This window comes from Bicyclus anynana, chromosome 19, assembly GCF_947172395.1.
Source record: "Bicyclus anynana chromosome 19, ilBicAnyn1.1, whole genome shotgun sequence".
In the NCBI taxonomy this organism is placed as follows: Eukaryota; Metazoa; Arthropoda; class Insecta; order Lepidoptera; family Nymphalidae; genus Bicyclus; species Bicyclus anynana.
In genome coordinates, this window is record NC_069101.1 from 13746457 (window position 1) to 13768360 (window position 21904).

General features: G+C 40.6%; 1 protein-coding gene across 1 annotated transcript in view; it reads left to right on the forward strand.

The window, feature by feature from the left end:
* The window catches only part of LOC112049235 (frizzled-9), a 37468-nt gene extending 19526 nt beyond the window's left edge, over nucleotides 1-17942 (forward strand). The window contains exon 2 of the mRNA XM_024087045.2: nucleotides 16274-17942. Within this exon, the coding sequence (XP_023942813.2) occupies nucleotides 16274-17641 (1368 nt within the window). The 3' untranslated portion in view covers nucleotides 17642-17942. The remainder of the gene's footprint in view (nucleotides 1-16273) is intronic.
* The last annotated feature ends 3962 nt before the right edge of the window (nucleotides 17943-21904 follow it).

Sequence of the window (21904 nt, forward strand, 5' to 3'; positions counted from 1 at the left end):
ATAGAAACTCATTAGAGCGAGTCGATGCGGCCGCAGATGTTATCTCGCCTTTTAACTTTCTGTTCACAAAGTCGAGGACTCTCTCGATCTTATCATGGAGACTTTCATTTTTAACTTCCTTTGCCAACAAAGCTTTTCATGATTTAAATTGTCAAGTCAGATGCAGAGCTATTCTAAATTATTTCATTTTGGTACTAAAAACTCCGATCCGTAAATTTAATTTTAAAGCGGTATCACCCGAAATTTCAGGCTTTATTTTAATGAACGAGGATAGTCTGTTGTACTAACATAATAAGCTATACTTTGTCTTATATTTCATGTCAAATTACTGATAGCAGAAAGAGACAAAACATTATTACAGACGGTCTACTGTGGTGTCAACACAATAATATATATTATTCATGGCTTTATTTTTTTGGAAAAGCCACGAGTTCAAGAGATCTTCTATTTCTGCCAGCAATAATATTGTTGAATTTAAAAAGTACCTTTAAAGATTCTGGCATTCCCTATTCTTTCATGGTATCATCATTATTATCTACCCATATTCGGCTCACTGAGCTTGAGTCTCCTCTCAGAATGAGAGGGGTTAAGCCAAATACCACGCCGGCCCAATGCGGATTGCCAGACTTCACTTCACACATACAAAGATTTAAGAAAATTCTCGGGTACTTCACATGGGTATTTTAAGATACTTAATTTCTTAAAATGCACATACTTAACTGAAAAGTTGAGGCGCCGGATTTGAACCTACACACTCCGGAATCGGAGGCAGAGGTCATATTGGCTATCGTTACTCAACAAAGTCTTATTTGAAAGTTCTTTAAATTCGTTTCTTATAACAATAATTCACCTTTAACCTGAATAAACAGGGGCATAGAGCCAATCATAGAACAAATAAATACTTGTACAAGTAAATTATGATTATGAACAGAGATATAATAAGAAAAGAAGTAATATAAGTGTGTCAACACACCTCACGTCTGTGCTATTTGAGCTATTTCGTCGTGAATGTCGTGTATTTCTGTTTGCCAAACAGTTTAAAAGCCGTCAAACGCGCCAAGGTTCAAACAGTTTGCTTTTGGCGCAATGTTGACGAAACTAATACCACTAATATCCTCAGAAACGACAGACTGGGGACAATTTTCAGTGACACACTAAATGGGCTGTGACGCATAAATTTGTGATTTCTAGGTAAACTGTTGAACGGTACTCGTTTTTGATGGGCTGTGTATCTGGTAATGGTCCAAGATTCCAGCTCATATGTTATGTGCTCAACGGTTATGTTTTATCTAAAGCTAACTGTTGCCAGCTGATCTGACGCAAAATAAAAACATTATCCTTTTGTTATATCCAATTTTTATAAGGATTTGATAAGCGAAAAGTCAGTGCTTAGGTTGAGTAGGCAACCGACTGACGAGCATTGCATACCAAGGCAACGATCAAACTGCTGGGGATTTGTTACAGTTCGTAGTTTGTTCGGTTTGTTTGAAGACATGACCCATGAAGCATTGACAGATTAATCGACGGCCGAGTAACGCAGTGGATAGTGTCTTCTGCATCCGAAGCTGTCGGTTCAATTCCCAAGACTGGAAAGTATTTGTGTGATGAGCATAGTGAATATTTGGTGACTTTCGCGTGAAATTCTGTTTTTCACAAATCCTGCGGGAAGCATGGATTTTTTGGGAATATAAAGTAGCCATGTGTCTTCTTTGTCGCTACACTCTTGACAAAGTGGCCGTGCTCGTCATTTGGGTGTGGTGGCAAGCCTCACTATCCGTCGCTATTCCTCCCGTAGTGTGGCTTTCCTAGCACATCGTGGAGCGAGCCATTGAGAGCGGTTTTCACTTGGTCAGTCCAGCGCATTGGTGACCTGCCACGCTCTGGTACCCTCTACCTTTCCTTGCACCACAAGTCGCTCTATAGACGTGTCATATGTTGTGTCTTCGTGTGTAAGTATATCTAATAATAAACTCATCGTTTCAGCCAAATCAGTTCAGTAGTTGCGCCGTGAAGAAGTAACAAATATACACACACAAGAAAGTTACGCCTTTAGTGTGATTTACTCTTAGCAAATGAGTAATTTAGCAGCAGACAACAGTGACAGTACGGCTTACACAACCAGCGCTGTCAATGTTTGCTCTCGAGGTATTCCTGAGATGTGGCACTGTCCCACATGCTTATCAGCTGATAACATGGCGCCTGGCAGCTGCGCCTCCCAGCATCCTGTGTTACTTGCGTGTTTGCGTTATTTACTGGGGTTTATACTACTTGGCATTTGTTGCTGCTACTTATTTTTTTATTAATTAAACAACTAGAAAATGCCCGCTACTTCGACTGTACACGCAAAAGGCGTTTTGCAACCCATATCCATTCTTTATAGCGGTTTCTAAGGTTCTATAGGTTCATACGCATCTATACTAATATTATAAAGCTGAAGAATTTGTTTGTTTGCTTGAACGCGCTAATCTCAGGAACTTCTGTTCCGATTTGAAAGATTCTTTCAGTGTTAGATAGCCCATTTATCGAGGAAGGTTATAGGCTATATATTATTCCCGTATTCCTACGGGAACGGTGACCACGCGGGTGAAACTGTGCGGCGTCAGCTAGTATCGTTCGTATCGTATCGTTATACGTTTTAGCGTTGCGGAACGATGTCATATATGGGAAGTGGAATATAAATATATGGCAAATTCACTCTATCGGATATACTTTATAAGGTGAGTCTAGAAATTCCACGATCTTGTCCCTGACTCTCCCTTTTACTACAGAATAGTGCATGGATCATTTCGTGGTTGACGTTTAAACACTCGGCCGAACCAGACGTTTCGCTTCAAAGTTTTTTATACGAATCGTCGAAAGTGTGGAATACATTACCAGCGTTTCCTGCAAATTTCAATCTAACTTTCACAGGCAAGAGCGAATAGGCAATCTAGGCAAGCGTTTTCCATCTGGGGCAAGCACAGCCTATTGGCCTTAAAAAATACAACTTATAAATCAGCTCTGCACCATTTTATGATTTTATACGGCATCGTCACCGCAATAGCTATGTGGTAAAGAAGCGGGATTCGTCACCGAGGGGTGGTGGATCCATCTCCCCAGCTAGACTATTGTCGTACTCACTCAGTCTTTTTCTACTTAATTGGAGGGGAAAAGGAATATTGGCAAATATTAAAAAAAATAATCTTGGTCACACTCGCCTGTAAGTTTCGTAACATTAAATTGAGTGCAAACACATTTGTGTCCAAGGTTACGGTACAAACGGACATAAACAATTTAAACGCGACGTAGTGGACGTGCTAACTGAAATATTTCGAAAATATACGACTCCGTTTATTGGCCCGCCACTAGATATGCTAGAAATTTTTTCATTTTTATACTTTATTGGATGCTCTTTTACATGCTGAATGTAATGCTGTGTATAAATTATGTAATAGCGGACACCTGCAACGTCATTAGCGTGAAATTCAGTTTTTCATAAATCCCGCGGGAACCATGGACATTTCGGGGCTAAAAAGTAGCCTTTATATTTCTCTACAATCGCAGTGTTGGTCGACCCCCTACCGAGTCAAGCGAGTCGCAGAAATTCGCTGGATGCAGACGGCTCAGGATCGTGGTGAAGTCCTATGAAGGCCTATGTCCTGCAGTGGATGGCTGCTGATGATGATGATGATGATCATGATGATATGTTGAGCAATACCTTCTATCTGCCAGTGAAAGCCCCGTTTAAATCGGTTCAGCCGTTCAGAGATTACCCCGGACAAACATACAGACAGATAGAAAATACTTGGAAAAAGCTATAAAATTCAAAATTCATTTATTTCAAGTAGGCTGAGTTTACAAGCACTTTTGACACGTCAGTTGACTATTTGTAAAGATTCTACCACCGGTTCGGAAGGCAGGTTCTGCTGAGAAGATACCGGCAAGAAACTCAACAGTTGCTCTTTTGAAAAAGTCATACAGTATTACAATTTACATTTGATAACAATTAAATTACAATTTCTTATAGTTTTATTTCCTGTGTGAAGGTGGAAGCTGATCCAATGGCCTCCAAGCACCTTTGTCGTTAAGGAACTCATCAATAGTGTAGTAACCTCGACTAAGTATATGTTTTTTAACACATTGCTTAAAGTTGTGCATTGGCAAGTCCATCACAGTCTTGGGGATCTTGTTATAGAAGAGTACACCCAAACCCACAAAAGATTTTGTTAACTCTTTGGAGACGATATGCAGAAATAACTAACTTATGCCCGTGTCTAGTAAGACGTGGGTTTAAATCTCCTTTTCGTTTGTCTTACATAAACTATACTGTTATATATATACTGACAGGCTACTGTTAAAATGCCTATTTCTTTAAACTTTTGACGAAGGGACTCGCGTGATTTTAGTTGATATATTGCTCGAATTGCTCTTTTTTGAAGTATATTGTGTTTTAGCAGGTGTAGCAGGTTTCAAAAGTCTCTCCTCCCTTAGCCGTCCCAGTAAAACGCGTATTTTTGATATTTTTTTCTACATATAATATGAATAATCGTATACCCTGTCGCCAGTCACTTAGCTTCGTGGAAAATCTTCGAAAAACACTGTTAAGGATCAAACGAAGGCTCAACGCAGGAACGTTAGTTAATGATTTATAATAAATTGAAATCACCCAAGCCGTCCGAAGCAATCAGCACGTAAGAGTGGTCCCATTAAAAAAATAAAAGATGAAGTATGTTAAATTAAAACGATACGGATTGAGAGAATAATGAACGACGTTTCCTCGTCTATGCGTTAGGCTGCTCGAGGACTGGGCGACCGCGGTGGCCAACGATCAATACTTAACCCACTTTTATTTAGAAATACAAACTTGTGTCGAAATTGCAGATACACAATCAATAGATCACTAATATAACAATAAAGAGTTAGGAGCCTAATTGTAATTAGTGATAAATAAGCCTCAATAGCTCATCATGAAGGGACTGGATACATCAGCGATTCGCGCGCGCTACAATATTGTCGTACCCACTCATAACACAGTCTTTCTTAACTACTTGGAGGGGAACAGGAATATTGGTCACACTTAAAAGATATGGCAAATATACCTTTAAAATTAAACAAAATCTGTCTATTTAAAATTAAAATTCACCAATTAAGTTCTGAAATGAGTTCGTGTTCTAATAATGCTCGTGTACTGTATTGGATAGAAGCAGGTGTTACTATGCAGATGTTCATTATAAATAGTTGATTTACTTTGCTGTGAAAGAGTCAACGGGCGATGGAACGACATATGCTCTGAGTATCTCTGCGTGATCGAATCAGAAATGAGGAGATCCGCAGAGGAACCAAAGTCACCGACATAGCTCAACGAGTCGCGAAGTTGAAGTGGCAATGGGCGGGGCACATAGTTCGAAGAGCCGATGGTCGTTGGGGTCCCATGGTGCTGGAATAGCGACCCCACACTACAAAGCGCAGTGTTGATAGACCCCCCACCAGGTGGACTGTGAACAACAAGCAAGTCGCAGGAATTCGCTGGTTGCAAGCAGCTCAGTATCGTGATGTTTGGAAGTCCCTGCAAAAGGCCAATGTCCTGCAGTGAACGTCCATCGGCTGATATGATGATGATGATCTGCGAAAAACCGACGAATCCAAGCGTCAACGTCACTCAGATCCAACAAAAAACCTTCCAAGAACGCTTCACCCCGAAACCGGAGTCTACGTTCGTTAGTACTATGTGCATCCAAAGCAAAACCGTCTTCAAGGAACCGAACAACACTACTACTGCCACTACAAAAGATTTCCCAGTGTGCGAGGGTTCTTACAGAAAAAAAAAACTTGTAAAGGCGCCGCGTTCGGCCGACCGTAGCTAATTCATAATCCAGTGAACCTCGTGACCGATCTCCACAGAATCATAACCAATATAATGTATACAGCCTCCGTATACCTTAGCGTCTTAACAATAGAGTGTAAATTCGTTTAATCGTACGCGCTTTAAAGTCTGCATAAGATTCCACGGTTGGATACTATGCAATTACTCGATCAATTTGTAGCATTTTAGACTTTATTTACTCAAGATAGAGTTCAGTTCGGTTTGTATCGTTTTGTTGATGAGATTGGACACAGCTGAGATGAGGATGAGATTGCGGCCATTGATGTGATGCGTGTTAATTCTTAATAATTGAGGGACGCGGAATCACCTGGACTTGCTGTTGAGAATTGCTACAAAATCAATAATTTAAATCGTTAGATACTTATAAGAAATTTTACATTGCTTTCAAAAGTGAGGTCATTAATTTCAAGACAGATGGATAAATCCAAGACTGGGGTTTGGCATGTTATTTTTTTTATTATAATTGTGTTTTACTGTACCAGAGGGTTTAAAATGATTGCCAAGGACGTCGCCATAGGGTCAGGAAAGGGCAGCTAGATTTCTTTAAATGCCCTCAGTCGACTTGCTTTGCAATTGCAATGATACAATCATCAAAGAGATAATATAGACCTGCACTATAAGTGCAAAGCTTCGTTCTGTGATTGTCCACAAGATTCACAATTAATGTGTTTCTACAATCATCCATGAAATTATTAACTTTCATCCACGAAAGCTATGCTATGATATGATATGAGCTGCCTATGCCCTCGGTGACTGCAGAAATTCTGTTAAAGGTCTTTGCGTGGAGAAAACGAAACACAAAACTCCCTAAAGGTCTCCTTTGAGAGGGTAACAACCTAAGCTTGGCGAGGAGTTGAAAGTGGGAATTATTCAAAATCTCTCAGAATGTTGCCATCTTTAGTTAGTTTTAAAAGCTGGAACTAAGTAAATTAATGTGGTGTTCGAAGCTTTGGGTAAAGCGCATGTTTACATAATGTTGGAAACTGAGAATTACACTTATTTAGTTAACGTTAAAATGTAATATGCTCCCAAAAATATAGCAATGAGTGGATAAAAGCCAGCGTAAAGAATGAAATATAGACATACTCCCAGCTGGTTCAGTTCAAAGTCACTCTATTTTGAACACTGGCATTGTTTATGTGCCGAATTATTTTTCACCGAGCCGCGCTAGCTTTGTTTGCTGCGCGTTTCCTCGCTATGCTTAATCGGCAGGCTCAGTTCGTAAGGTAACGTACAAGATTAGTATAATGGAGAATCGATTAACCAGACTAATTAAATGTGTAAGGATTCTGGATCATTAGCTCTATATCTTTTTTTTGGAGTTTACTCCTTAAAAATTGATTTTTCATATATAGACCCCGGTATGAAAAAATATGGATAGTAAAATTCGATGAACGAATAGCGTTACATTTTTTGTGCACAACCTATTCCGCGCACCTTTCACCGTGCGCTGCCGCCAACAGCGTGCACTCTATTGCTGGGCGTTTTGGTGCTGGGCGCTGTGGCTGCTAAATCCCGACTTGGCAAAAAAATCTAGCAACGCTGCTTATAGCTCTGGCAACAATTTTCAGAAACATACAACACTTTTAAAAATAAAATAATAATATTCAGTAGTTCAGTTTACTTACTAGGGACATCATCTGTCCTCATTTTTAATGCTCAAACAAAACGAATCGACATGAATAACTCGAATGACATATCTAGTAGCGTGCAGTGTTTTCAACTAATTCAGGCACTATAAAAATTGTACAGATTAGTAATGAGACCTCAAGGTAGGCAGTGCATATTTGCATCTACGAAGTGCCTGCGACTGATCTATGGGTACCAAAAAGCTAGTTAGTAATGGACAAGATTTTCAAACAATTTTCAACTATAAGAAGACATCAATATAAACTTTTAAATTAGTCTCGCCTAAAAGTTCCCAAGATGAAAGGAACGTAGTTAATAAAAACTTCAATTATTCGTATCGGGGAGCACTTAATTTCAATCGGTCGGAATCGGCAACCCTAATTACCGCTAGACATCAAAGAGTTACCGCGTAAACAATTCGCCGCGGCTCGGCCGCCATTTTGTTATAAAAAACGGCCTCGAGTTGCGCGGTTTATTTTGCTTGTAACTATATTAGGATAGCCATGCTGTTCTCCAAATTATATTCAAAATATTTTTTGTCAGTACTAGAGGTCGACTTCAAATTCTTTTGCATTTTAAACGATGTTTTAAATACTTTTAATTAAGTCGAGAAATTTTAAACGTTTGACGTCATCATCTCCTTACCCTTATCCCTATTAAGTGTGGTCGGAAAAATGTGTCAATCTTTTCCATTCGTCTCTATTACTCGTCAACTCATCATCCACTCCTTTTACACACATGTCCTCTTTCACACAATCCAACCGTCTCTTCTTTGGCCTTCCACTTGCACATTCAACATTTTTCTAGTAATATGACTTTCCTCCCTCCTAATATGACTTTTAAACGATTGACGTATTTGTGAAATGAAGTAGAAAGTACCCACTTATAATAATTTGTAAATGATCGTGATTAAATGCCTATAATAAATTAAATAGCAACATTGAGGTACTTCCTGGCTATTTTCAGTCATCATCATCATCATCATATCAGCCGATAGACGTCCACTGCAGGACATAGGCCTTTTGTAAGGACTTCCAAACATCACGAAACCAACACTGCGCTTACCAGTGCGGGGTCGCCATTCCAGCACTTTGGGACCCCAACGTCCATCGGCTCTTCGAACTATGTGCCCCGCCCATTACCACGAATTGCCATTGTTTCCCGAATGCAGCCCAGCCGAGTATTAGATAGCTTATTTTCAGTACTACATACAAACTTTGTCGTACAGATGGCCACAAAAAATCTTTACCCCCCGGTAACGCCGCTGTGGTGTCTTATGGAGCCTACGGCACTTACACGGTCAGAAAAAAAACAAACTTTGACTTTAGTAAATTGATTAATTCAATTTAATTGTTATTTAGTGTCGTTGCTCTCTCATGTCATAGCAAAATTCCGATTATTTGGTCTAATGGGGCTTAAAATCTTTCCGTTTGATAACCATTGTGTTAAATTGGTAACACAACATAAAAATTCCCTGTTTAAATGTCTCACAAATTCTTGTTACAAGCATGGCCGTCCTACAAAAAGCTCTTAAAATCTAAAACAATCTTGCAGCAAAAACGACTACGAACTGGTTTTTTGTTAGTACGAAACAAATTAAGATGACTACAGACATAAGAAAAATCATTTATTTCAAGTAGGCTCAGTTTTCAAGCACTTTTGATACGTCAGTTGACTATTTGTAAAGATTCTACCACCGGTTTGAAAGGCAGTTCGGAAGACCTTAACATCTCAGTGGATAAAAGCTTTACTGAAATCTGATGGAACGGAGGTTCAATTATCTTGCACTATTTTATCTATTCTTAGTAACAGGCGATAAATTATGTTGGAGAGTAAATACGAATATTACGAGTAGGTTCTATGCTTAACCGTATGCGTTCCCGTACGAATACTGGGATAATATATGGGCTATCTAATACTGAAAGATTTTTTCAAATTGGACCAGTAGAGAGATTAGCGCGTCCAATCAAACAAACAAACTCTTCCGCTTTATAATATTAAGTATAGATTTGCGCTATGCTTAATTTCAGCTGCCAAGTTGCCTATAGCCTTCCTCGATAAATGGGCTATCTAATACTGAAAGATTTTTTCAAATTGGACCAGTAGAGAGATTAGCGCGTCCAATCAAACAAACAAACTCTTCCGCTTTATAATATTAAGTATAGATTTGCGCTATGCTTGATTTCAGCTGCCAAGTTGTGTTTGTGAAGAGATAACTTATTTTCATGCAGCTTTTACTAGTAGGTTAGGTAGGACTCAGACCAATGTCCTAGTCCTTGTTTTATCTCCTGGATGTACTTTGGGAGCCCAAAAACCATCGGCTCTTCGATGTGCGCTGCCCATTGCCACTTCGCAGCTTCGCGACTCGCTGAGCTATGTCAGTGACTGGTTCTTCTTCGGACTTTCCCATTTATGATTCGATCTCGCAGAGAAATTCCAAACATAGCTCGCTCCTCCTTCCTTGAGTAACTTTGAGCCTTGATAAGAGGGCCACAGTTAGGGGCCAAGTCTCGCATCCAAAAGTCATTGGATATGTATGCACTTCCTTATCAGCCGATAAAGTCCACTGCTAGACATAGGCCTCTTGCATGGACCTCCAAGCACAACGATCTCGGGCCGCCAGCATCCAGCGGCTCCCTGCAACCCACTTGATATCCTCGGTCCACCTAGTCGACCAACACTACGCTTTCCGGTGCGGGGTCGCCATTCCAGTACCTTGGGTCCCCAACGTCCATCGGCTCTTCGAATTATGTTGCCTGCCCACTTCAGCTTCGCGACTCGCTGAGCTATGTCAGTGACTTTGGTTCGTCTGCGGATCTCCTCATTCCTGATTCGATCACGCATAACTCTCCAAGAAACTCCAAGCATAACTCGCTCCAACGCCCGCTGAGTGACTTTGAGCCTTCATAAGAGGGCCAGGGAAAGTCATTGGATAAGTATGCATTATATCGTCCTTATTTTATGCATATTAAACAAACCTAACCATAAGCTATTTATAGTTTTATGGCTGTTAAAGGAACTGTGAGATAAGTGCGCTCGCGTCGGGTGTGAAGTGACGCGCGGCATCAAAGGGTTGCCGATCAAAGGCGCCGCCGACTGAGTCAATACTTGAGTGAAATAAATATTATATTGTTGGCGATTGCTTTAGATACTGTATGAGGTAAACTGGGCCACACCTGTAGATAAATGTAGAAGTAAACCTTCACTGTTCTTACAGGTGAAAAGTGTGCACTTCACTAGTTTGGTTGTTATTAAAGGGGGTTTGAATTCGAGTCTTGGATCAGGTAATTAAAATACAGGGTTTTTTTTTGTTTTTGACGGCCTCCGTGGCGCAGTGGTGAGCGGTGGATTTACAAGACGGAGGTCGTGGGTTTGATCCCCGGCTGGGCAGATTGAGGATTTCTTAATTGCTCCAAGTCTGGCTGGTGGCATCGGCCGTGGCTAGTTACCACCCTACCGACAAAGACGTACCGCCATGCGATTTAGCGTTCCGGTACGATGCCGTGTAGAAACCGAAAGGAGTGTGGATTTTCATCCTCCTCCTAAAAAGTTAGCCCGCTTCCATCTTAGATTGCATCATCACTTACCATCAGTTAGTCAAGGGCTAACGTAAAAAGAATAAAAAAATAAACTCCTAATAGTTTCTTCGCGGTAGAGGTATATAAATCGCTGGTTAACCAGGCAAGAAGCCAAAACAAACTCTTTTACAACGTTTAGAACATTGATTCCCAAAGTGGTCCCGGACCCCCTGGGGTCCACGGGAGACTCCTGGGGGTCTACGTCGGCGTCCCCAAAAATGGGGTTTTATAATTCATAAGCGGGAATCCACAAAAATCATCTGGTTTTAAAGTGGTTTCATACTGAATGAGGAGTTTTCTAAATAAAATACATAAGTATGTATTGATTGGTTCCTTGTAATGTACCTACGAGTAAGTAGATATCAAAAAGAAAAAAGTTTTTTTTTGATTGACAACTTTACTTTTTTGGAATTATTTTTTAACTTAATCAATTCTCCTTCTTTTTTTCTCATTTTTTTTTCGAATACTGTTAGTTCAACGTATTTTTGAAACGTCAAGTCTGTCCATTTGTATGACTCTACCACCGGTTCGGAAGGCAAGATTTTATGTAGAAATGTAGCAGGGGTCCACCGGAACCAGCATTGAAAGTGGTATATGAAATAAAAGTTTGAGAACCTCAGGTTTAGAACATCACCGAAAGATTGACTGTCTACCGGTACTCTGCAAAATATATTTCGAGGAGTGTCCTGAGGAACTGTTTGTTTTACTTCCACCTTCGCCGTTTTACAATATTCTACACATCGTAAAGATAAGCTCCGCTACGTGGTCGCTATCTTTTGGCCACTAGGGTATCTTAAAATCAAGAGTGGAATACAGTCAAGCGCTTTATTACCTACACAGAACAGACAACGCTAAAAGCTAACGCTTTTAGCAGTAGAAGTAGCAAGAGGGCGTGGCCCGCGTACACCCGGGTGTGCGGAACATCGCAAGCATGTCCGCGCATGTACTAGCAGTCTTGTTTTGTTCTGTGACAAAAGGAATAAATAATATTCAACTCTAAAGTAAGGGTGACATATTTCATTTTTCACTAAATATTAAACAGCCTATTAGGCCACTAGGGTATTACGCCAATAGGGTACGCTGGTTTCAATACAAAAAATTTGCACTTTAAAAAACTAGTTACCTCTTATATCTGTGAATACCGACATTACACAAAAACGAACTTCCGTGCCTCGAAGTGCATGTCAAGTCGGTCGAAAACACGTAGTTAGATAATAAAAAAATCTGCCAGAGATTTTGGAAAAGAATTTTGATTTGAGTCACAAAGATTAATTGAATCAATCTAATTCCCAATTAGCGCGAGTAAAGTTTCGCTATCAATATAAACTCGTTCCATTTTTAAAAATCTCACATCACATACTTTTTTTTTAATTAAAATTGTCTATGGTCGCAACAAGTCTTCATGCGTCGGTGAAAAATAATGTTCCACATTCAAAAAAGTTCTTTAATTATGTGCGTACGGCTCATTGCAAGATGGTTGTTTATTTTGAAGCGTTCAGCTGTTTGAGACATCAAAGCACAAAGCTCCGACGGCTTCGGACGGGAGCACTCGGCTATTTTCGGATGCAGTCGGTAATTAATTTTTTGTCGTCCCCCGGCTTTTGTTGAAGCCTTGTGAGTGGCCGACGTGACATTAGTTGCTCGTAGCTTTGTCTTGTAACCTTTTATCTTTGAAATATTATAAAGTGGTAAAGTTTGTGGGACGTTGTTGTTCAATTTTGAAAATTGTTTTACAGGAATATTGCATATAGGAATAGGCTATATTTTATCCCCGTATTCCCATGGACTGAAAACATCAAGCGAGTCGCAGATTCGCTGGATGCAGGCGACGGCTCCGTGGCGCAGTGATATGCGCGGTGGATTTAATGACGGAGGTCCTGGGTTCGATCCCCGGTTGTGCCGATTGAGTTCTTCTTAATTGGTCCAGGTCTAGCTGGGAGGCTTCGGCCGTGTCTAGTTACCACCTTACTGACAAAGACGTACCGCCAAGCGATTTAGCGTTCCGATACGATGTCGTGTAGAAACCGAAAGGAGTGTGGATTTTCATCCTCCTAACAAGTTAGCCCGCTTGCATCTTAGATTACATCATCACTTACCATCAGGTGAGATTGTAGTCAAGGGCTAACTTGTAAATAATAAAAAAAGAATAATAAAAAAAGGGCGTCGCAGGAACGTGACTGGAAGTACCTACAAAAGGCCTATGTCCTGCAGTGGACGTCCATCGGCTGATATGATGATTTTTATTATTTCTCTCTCAAAAAAATTCTTAGGCCGACCAACTTCTCGTAGCATGCTTGTCACCGAGAAAGTCCAATCAAAATGTCTGGAAGTGAAGAAGCTAATTGGTTAGTTTAGCCTCCAAGGTATGACCACATACTAATAACCAGAAATTAAACAAAACCTTTAAAATTATATAATTGTATGTATTATCGCTAATCAATAATTCATCTAATCACTTTCGCCGTCCTCAGCCACTAAAAATCTAATGTCAAATCAACCTCAGATTTGATTCGAACAAAAACAGGATCGAAACAGGTTCAAAATGGCTGCCAGTTACGTCAATTCATTTAGAGCATCACAAAAGCTCGGTTCTTGGCATTGAGGCCTCGTAAAAGCTTCGCGATTGGCCCGAGACAATAGCAAGGACGAAGTTGTTGTGTTTTTGTGAGGCGGTCCGAACTTGTGTGTAGTTGGAAGAGCTTTTTGAGGGAAGTTCGTTTTAGATTTACAATCGTGATTACGTACTCTCACATAGTGTTTGCGTAAGATAATAAAGGAGTACCTACTAAATTTTGATAATTGATTTGATCAACCCATAATCGGCTCACTGCTGAGCTCGACTCTCCTTTCAGAATGAGGTTAGGCCAATAGTCCACCACGCTGGCCCAATGAGGATTGGCAGACTTCACATACGCAGAGAATTACGATAATTCTTTGGTATACAGGTTTCCTAACGATGTTTTTCCTTCACTGTTAGAGACACGTGATATTTAATTTCATAAAATGTACACAATTGAAAAGTTGGAGTTGCATGCCCCGGACCGGATTCGAACCCACACCCTCTGGAATCGGAGGCAGAGGTCGTATCCATTGGGCTATCACGGCTAATTTTGATTAGTAGGAAATGCAAATATTAATTATTTGAATAGACTAATATAGTCTGAAGCTACTTAAAGGTCACTTGACCATTGAGAAGGAGAGGATGAAGAAATACTTTGATGCATATAATTAAAAAAACGTTAAAAATGAATAATTTAAACTAGGAATTAGAATGCAAAGGTGGCCTTATTGCTATAAGCAATCTCTACCAGGCAATCATCCCTTGACGAGATGAGTTGTGAAGATAGAGCGGTATTGGCCTAATGGCAACAACTGATGGCTCATTGGTCTAGTAGCAATATTCAGCACTCACTATACCGTCCCTTGTAAACTGTCCAATTGAGTAGAAGTGAGAATTCAACAACACAGCAGCTGGAGTACGTTTTTACGTGCTTTCTTATTATTTTTCATGTATATATCGCTGGCCAATATAAAAAAATATAAGATCTAAGTGATTACTTCTATTGGCGCTGTAGTCAGTGCCGGATTAAGGTATCTTGATGCCCTAAGTAATCTTCACTTGTGGGTAGGTACCTACCCTTACGTGAACTACAAAGAACAAATGAAAAAAATCTTAATATGTACCATAGAGTATTGTAGAATAAATGTTCCTATCAATAAACGTCAATTTAAAACGCGCGGATTTTAAAATTGCTTTAACTTTTGTGTGTTTCTTGGTCGTCTTTGGTGTCCTAATAGGAGCAATTGCTTAAATAGCACATAGGCTAATCCAGGACTGGCTTTAGTGGGCGGTTAAAATTTGCTAACATAATTATCATTTTAATTATTAAAAATCGTAATAAAAATCCTGTAAGAAATAAATTAATAATCGTTTACCAAACTTGTACTTTCCACTTTTTGTAAGATTACTCTTTTAAAAACAAACTTTGTAGGGATATCTCTATTCACTATTGAATGTTTTTTCAACCCTTGTAATGTATAGCACTAAAAAAACCACTCCAACTTTAAACTTTCAAAATAGCTAAGCTTGTTTCTTCAAACCCCTTAAAAGTTCCGGATTAGGCCGTGCAAACAACTTTACCTGCACAGTTCCACTGTTGCACGGTAGGTTGCCCGCGAACTATAGAGCTTACTCATTTTTTTTTGTCCAAAAAGCTTCGTTTTGAGCCGACAATTGTGTACAAATACCCGTGTTTGCCTTCCAAAAAGGTTTAGTCGGTACCACTTTAAATGTTTTTGTAAAGGCGAACTCTACTTCGTTCGGTGTCTTTTATTTCTTTGAATTAACTATTCGCGAACCTATATTATAGTGTTTCAAAGAATGATTTTATAGTATAAAATATGTAATATAGTTTTTGGTTTGAAAATTTAATTAAGTATTTAATTATAATACCTACTTAATTAATCTTTTACTAAGCTTAATTAAAAGTTCATTACTGTTGAATTTTATCGTCGTCATTCAAAGATTTCGTTCCATGATTCATTGGAATTATCGTTTTTTACCCCATTATAAAGACTTGACTAGTGCCTTGTACAATTATGTATATGTGGTAATGCCAATCTTGAAGCTGTGAGGGTTTTAAAGGTGCCTAATCTGCAAAAATCAACCAGCATTTTTTTACCATCGCCAAAATATTATTTATAATCAAATCTCACATATCCACTTCGCCTTAACAAAATTTAAGCTCATGCGTTTAAATGCCTTTGAATCACATACAAGGGGTACCTATTGTGATACACATACCAGTTTTAAGTTCTCGATAACAAACCTTATGCCCTTACAATAAGAATTGTACTTATATTGAATAGTTCAAAGCTCTTAAACAGCGGTGTTTGTTTACTTTAGGTAATCCATTGAGATTGAGCTATCCGATTCCCGGTACTTGGCTGCATTATATTTTATTTGCTTCGATAAACATTTGACATTCGAGAGCCCAGTGGGGACTGGGAGTTCGGAATAGCAACCATTCAAGTTACATACTACCGGTACAAAACCGTAATAATCTTCATTCAAATATTTAATTTGTATACGTTTGATAGTTAATGGTCTGCTAGCGCTAGTTTCCGTGAAATCTGACATATCTAAATAAATAATTTCCAAATAATACAAGGTTTATTAATGTGATGTTCTCCATTGTTACAGATGACTGCGTTCACGAGCATCCTTGCGAGCGAATGCTCGGTGCACGCTCGCTTCCTGCTGTGCTCGGCCTTCGCCCCGCTGTGCTCCGAGCAGGTGTCGGGCTCCGTCAGCGCCTGCCGCGCGCTCTGCGACAAGGTCGTCCGCGACTGCAAGAACCAGATCGCAGCCCTGCCCGACGGCATCAAGCTCGACTGCTCCGCCTTCCCGCTCCGCCCGGACTGGCGGCTCTGCATGCGGCCGCCCAACGCCAGCGAGGAGCCCGAGCCGCCGCCGGTGCCGCGCTGGCCCTTCAACGAGCAAGATCTGAAAGAACACGCGTGTCCGCCGGGCTACGCGCACTCCCCCACGGGCTCGTGCTGGCCCGCCTGCGAAAAGCCCGCGCGCTACACGCAAGCCAACAAGAGAAAAGCGGAGATATGGATGCTCACGCTCGCCTGGTTCTCTCTGCTCTCCACCTCTTTCGCGCTGCTCACGTTCTGCGCTGAACCGTCGCGGTACCGCTACCCCGAGAGGCCCGTCGTCTGGATGGCCGCGTGCCACGCTGTCGTCGCGCTCGCCTACGTCACGAGAGGCTGGCTCGGTGCGAAGACCGTCTCCTGCACTGGAAACTTGTTGGCCGTCGACGGAATGGGATCGACTATTTGCGTTGCATTCTTCTCTCTCACATACTACTTCACGTTAGCGGCAGACGCATGGTTCGCGAACGCCTGCGTAGCGTGGTACTTGACCGCTGCGAGCGAGTGGTCCACCGAGGCGTTGGAGCGGGCGGCGGCGTACCTGCACGCGGTGGCGTGGGGCTGGGCGGGGGCGTGGACGGCGGCGGCGTTGGCACTGCGGCGGGTGACGGCGGACGAGCTGACCGGGACCTGCGGCGTGTCGGACGAAGCGGCCGCGGCGCTGATAGGCGTCCCGCGAGGCGCTCTGCTCATCACCTCAATAGCGTTGGCTATCGGCGCGTGTCCGGGCATAATGAGAGTGCGCCGCGCGTTGGACTCGCGAGGAGCGAAGCGAGTGGGACGGTTGGCCGCTCGAGCGGCCGCTGGAGGCCTGCTCTACCTGTTCTTAGCGGCGTGCGCGACCGGCGCGCGCGTGATTGAAGCCAGAAACAGAGCGGCGCAAAAGAGCTTGCCGCTTCTGGCGGCGATGGGAGCGGGCAGTCTGGATGACTCGGCGGGGTCGCGCGCCGTGGCCGTGAGCCTGTGGCTGTGCTGCGGGGTCGCCGCGGGGGCGTGGTCGTGGTCGCGCAAGTCGGCGGTGGTGTGGCGCAAGGCGCTGTGTCCGCCGCGCAAGGCCCCGTGCTGCGCGCCGCCGCTGCTCGGACCCCATCACCCGTACTATAAAAGACCTCTGCACGTGTCTAGAGTGTGATGTTTGTGTGTGTGTCGAACTCTGTATCTGATTCTGTGTTACGTCTTAAAGACTATAAAGTTGTACGAATGGAATTTCGAATTTAAGACAAACTTTATTCATTCATACATGAGGTTTTTTAAACTTTAGTAGGTATAACTTAAATAGTGAATTTTTGTTCTGAAGTGAGCAAGTAAGATAAGTGCCTAAATATTATGCCTTCTGTGAAGGCGCTCTCGTACCTATCTAATAAGTTGTTGTAAATGTGTAAATATTGTAAATTTTATTTGTAATAATTAAACTGTTGATTTTTATATAAAAACTATTTTCATTTAGCCTCCTACCATCTCTAAAAGCTATCTCATCATCATCATCATTATCAACCCACATTCGGCTCACTGCTGAGCTCGAGTCTCCTGTCAGAATGAAAGGGGTTAAGTCAATAGTCCACCACGCTGGCCAAATACGGATTGGCAGACTTTACACACGCAGAGAATTAAGAAAATTATCTGATAAGCAGGTTTCCTCACTATCTTTTACCTTCACCATTTGAGACACGTGATATTTATTAGACGCCTGCAATTATATTTACAGCAATTACTAATGAAAGAGTAAATTACGTTATTTTTCAAATATTTTCAATATTTTCATGTCTTATTTATTATGTCTTGAATGTCTTAGGCTTAAGTGTGTAAACTATTATAATGCCCGGGACTAATAGTTTTACATGCTCTCCGCACGGGGGTTTAACACCACCAACATCCCGACTGCCGGGTCAAGAATTTTTATTGAAAACTTAAAAAAAGTAACAGCTCATTATTTCATAGCTCGACCACAGTACATATTATGTAGGGACTCAAGACTCAATTTCTGACCTAATAATCCATCCACGATCCACAAATAAATCGGCTGGCTGGACGCTTCGGCCGTGTCTAGTTACCACCCTACCGGCAAAGACGTACCGCCAAGCGATTTAGCGTTCCAGTACTATGTCGTGTACAACTTTAAAGGGGTGTTGATTTTCATCTTCCTCCCAACAAGTTAGCCCGCTTCCATTTTCGACTGCATCATCACTTACCATCAGGTGAGATTGTAGTCAAGGGCTAACTTGTAAAGAATAAAAAAAGCCTTTTATTTCCAGTACAATTTTTAACTTTTTACAAATTTCTTTAGGTAAAGGCCTCCTCCAAAGATCATCATTTTTCCCGGTCTTTGGCAATTCGTAGCCATTGTAGACCTGCATTTATTTTTATATCGTCATCCCATCTAGCTGTAGGCCTTACTTGGAGTTAAAACTAGTATGGAATTAGTCAATGGGGATGATGACTAATTGACTAGGTTTGAATATATTGATTTTTATAATAAATTCATGTGTCAATGTGACATTTTTTAATAAATGAACTATAAACATAAACGCAGAAATAACAAAGATATTAGTAATTTTGTTTAAACACCCATACAAACGATCATTAAGTGCCTACGACATCATTAGTTCGTACCATTTTGTATGGGGCGTTTCTCAGGTATCCGCGGCAGCGCCGCAAATCTGACCCTTTAAATCCCCTGTAGCTCTGAAAGTAATGATCGCAGATACCCTGTTACTTTTACAAAATTGCTTTACTATTAGCATAATCTTAATTTATATACAATTTAAAAAACTGTCATCATCCATATTGCAAGTGCAATGAACTCAGATCATATGCACGATAAGGCGTTGTGAGCAAATTCTGGTGTCAGCTGTCAGCGAGCGCGCAATTACACGCGACGTCTCAAATTATCTACCATGGAGCCTGCAGTAGCCAGACATACCTGATTTTATGAAGACTGAAAGGAGACCGACCATTTTCCGTACATCGCTGGGCCCAGATTTGATGAATAAACCGTTACACCACAGTAGATATATTACAAGCAGTAGTTGGACTTCATACTAAAGGTCGAAACGCGAGCTATACCTACGCAGCTCGTACGTGGGGTGATCGTGGGGTGAAGACCGTTGCGACTGTGCCGCGGTGACGAACGCAGTGTATTGGATTTTTATTGACGACTAGAAAAAAAGTTATTATTTTTATAAAGTTTGATTAATATTTTGTATTCTAAAGGCATAATTTAATAAATATATATATAAATAAATGCTTAAATGATAAAATTGTGTAAATAGGTAAATGACGTAAACGTTAATATAATATTATTAAATAATTATTTATTAACTTCTTCATTTAGGTTGTTTTCTTTGATTATTATGTAATACATAGATTTAAATCTTATGACATGTATGTTTTGTATACCTGTATTTTAAGGTAATAAAGAAGTTACGTAAAGAAGTTGTTTGAATATAACAACATTATTGTGTTGCTCATAGTTTAATGTATTTGAATAAAAAAAGTAAAGAGCCAGCTGATATCAATATACCTATCCAGATTTTTTTATTAAACTACTAGCGAACCCGGTCAATCTCAATTTGTTTTTTGTAGTTCCTTCCCTACATGCCAAGTCAGGGTCAATTTTTTATCGTCTATTCTATAGTGTGGGGGTATCGTTATCGGTATTTTTGTACATTACATAAGGGGTTAAAGTGCTAACATAATCTACGGAACCCTACACTGCGCGTGGCCCGACACGCACTTGACCGATTTTTTATTATTTGGTCACCTAGTGTGGTGGTAATAGATAGATGGCATCACCAAAATAAATATATGAAGGTCCTTCAAGATCATTGATTAGTATCAGCCTTATTTAAATCTACCAATCAAAAAACAACACGCATTTTATTGATCACTTCCTATTTTACTACAATTTACAAAGTATTTTATTTGTTTATTTAAAAAAAAGTATATTTACAATTACATAACTAAATGGAAACACAAAGTTGGCAAATGTAATTAAAATGCTGGAGGCAGGCAGCCCTATCACATGTTTACGGAGCGCGCGGCTGTAGGTATTTATTTCAAAAATATGGCCGAGTTATTATACTGCTTGTAATATATCTACTGTGGTTACACTGTCCAATTTAGTGTAATTTGTTAAATAATAATATCAGCTATTTTTTAGAGCTGTGATAGCCCTGTGCATATGACCTCTGCTTCCGATATCGGAGGTTGTAGGTTCGAATCCGGTCCGGGGCGTGCACCTACAAGTTTTCAGTTATGTGTATTTTAAGAAATTAAATATCACGTGTCTCAAACGGTGAAGGAACAACATCTTGAGGAAACCTGCATACCACAGAATTTTCCTCATTCTCTGCGTGTGTGAAGTCTGCCAATCAGCATTGGGCCAGCGTAGTGGACTATTGGTATTGGCTTAAACCCCTCTCATTCCGAGAGGAGATTCGAGCTCAGCAGTGAGCTGCATATGGGTTGATAATGAAAAAAATCGATTTTAGACTGGTTTAATTTAAAGATTGACAATTGCACAATCAAGATATGGGCCTACATTTAACATACCTAAAACACTAAAATACATACGTTTCAAAATAGTCTCCTTTGTCAGTCCATGCTTCCCAATTATGGAGTTTACGGAGGCTTTGGGAGGTAGCAGGTTCCAAGTGTACAGATCCTCAGCTGTCCAAGTATTAGGCTTTGATTATAAGGTATCAGGTGTATTTTTTAATATTTCCCTAGACGTAATATGAAAAATTATATCCCCAGTCGTCAATCCTTAGCTTCTCGGCAACTCTTCGAAAGTGATAACTTAAACCTGCTGCCGTATTGTGAGAGAGACGGCAGCCAGACAGAGTGGCACCGTTACGTGTTACGTTACGGTGCGGTTTACCCTCTCATGATAAGTAATCTATTAAAAACCCTTCCCTTCCCTTCCCGTCCCTTAAAACTTACTCTACCAAAGCAATCATGGACCAAACTCTATAACTGAAAACCGTACTTACCTAGGCTAAGATCATGACGTTTTAGCATTTATAATGAGGCATGTGTGGCTCTCGCAGGCTCTTTTTCAACAATCAAGATGGCGCGCTATCAGTCAGTAGAAATCGCTGCCGACCGAGTGGACTATTCTAGGAATAAAATATCCTATTTACAGTGGCATGCACGACATAGAAGCTAAATCGCACTGCCTACCCTGAGGACTATGAACCTGTGTTGTATTTGTAGGTGTAATGCCTACTTTTAGATAAAAATCTTATGCGGTATCAATGATCCGGGCCCCCGGACTACAAGGGCCCCTTACGTGTGAAGGCAAAAATTAATAAAATGTAATACACAATCTCACTTAATCTGTTGCTCCCCGGGAAAAATCATTAAAAACTGTAGTTTCTAAAGTAAAAAAATCAGT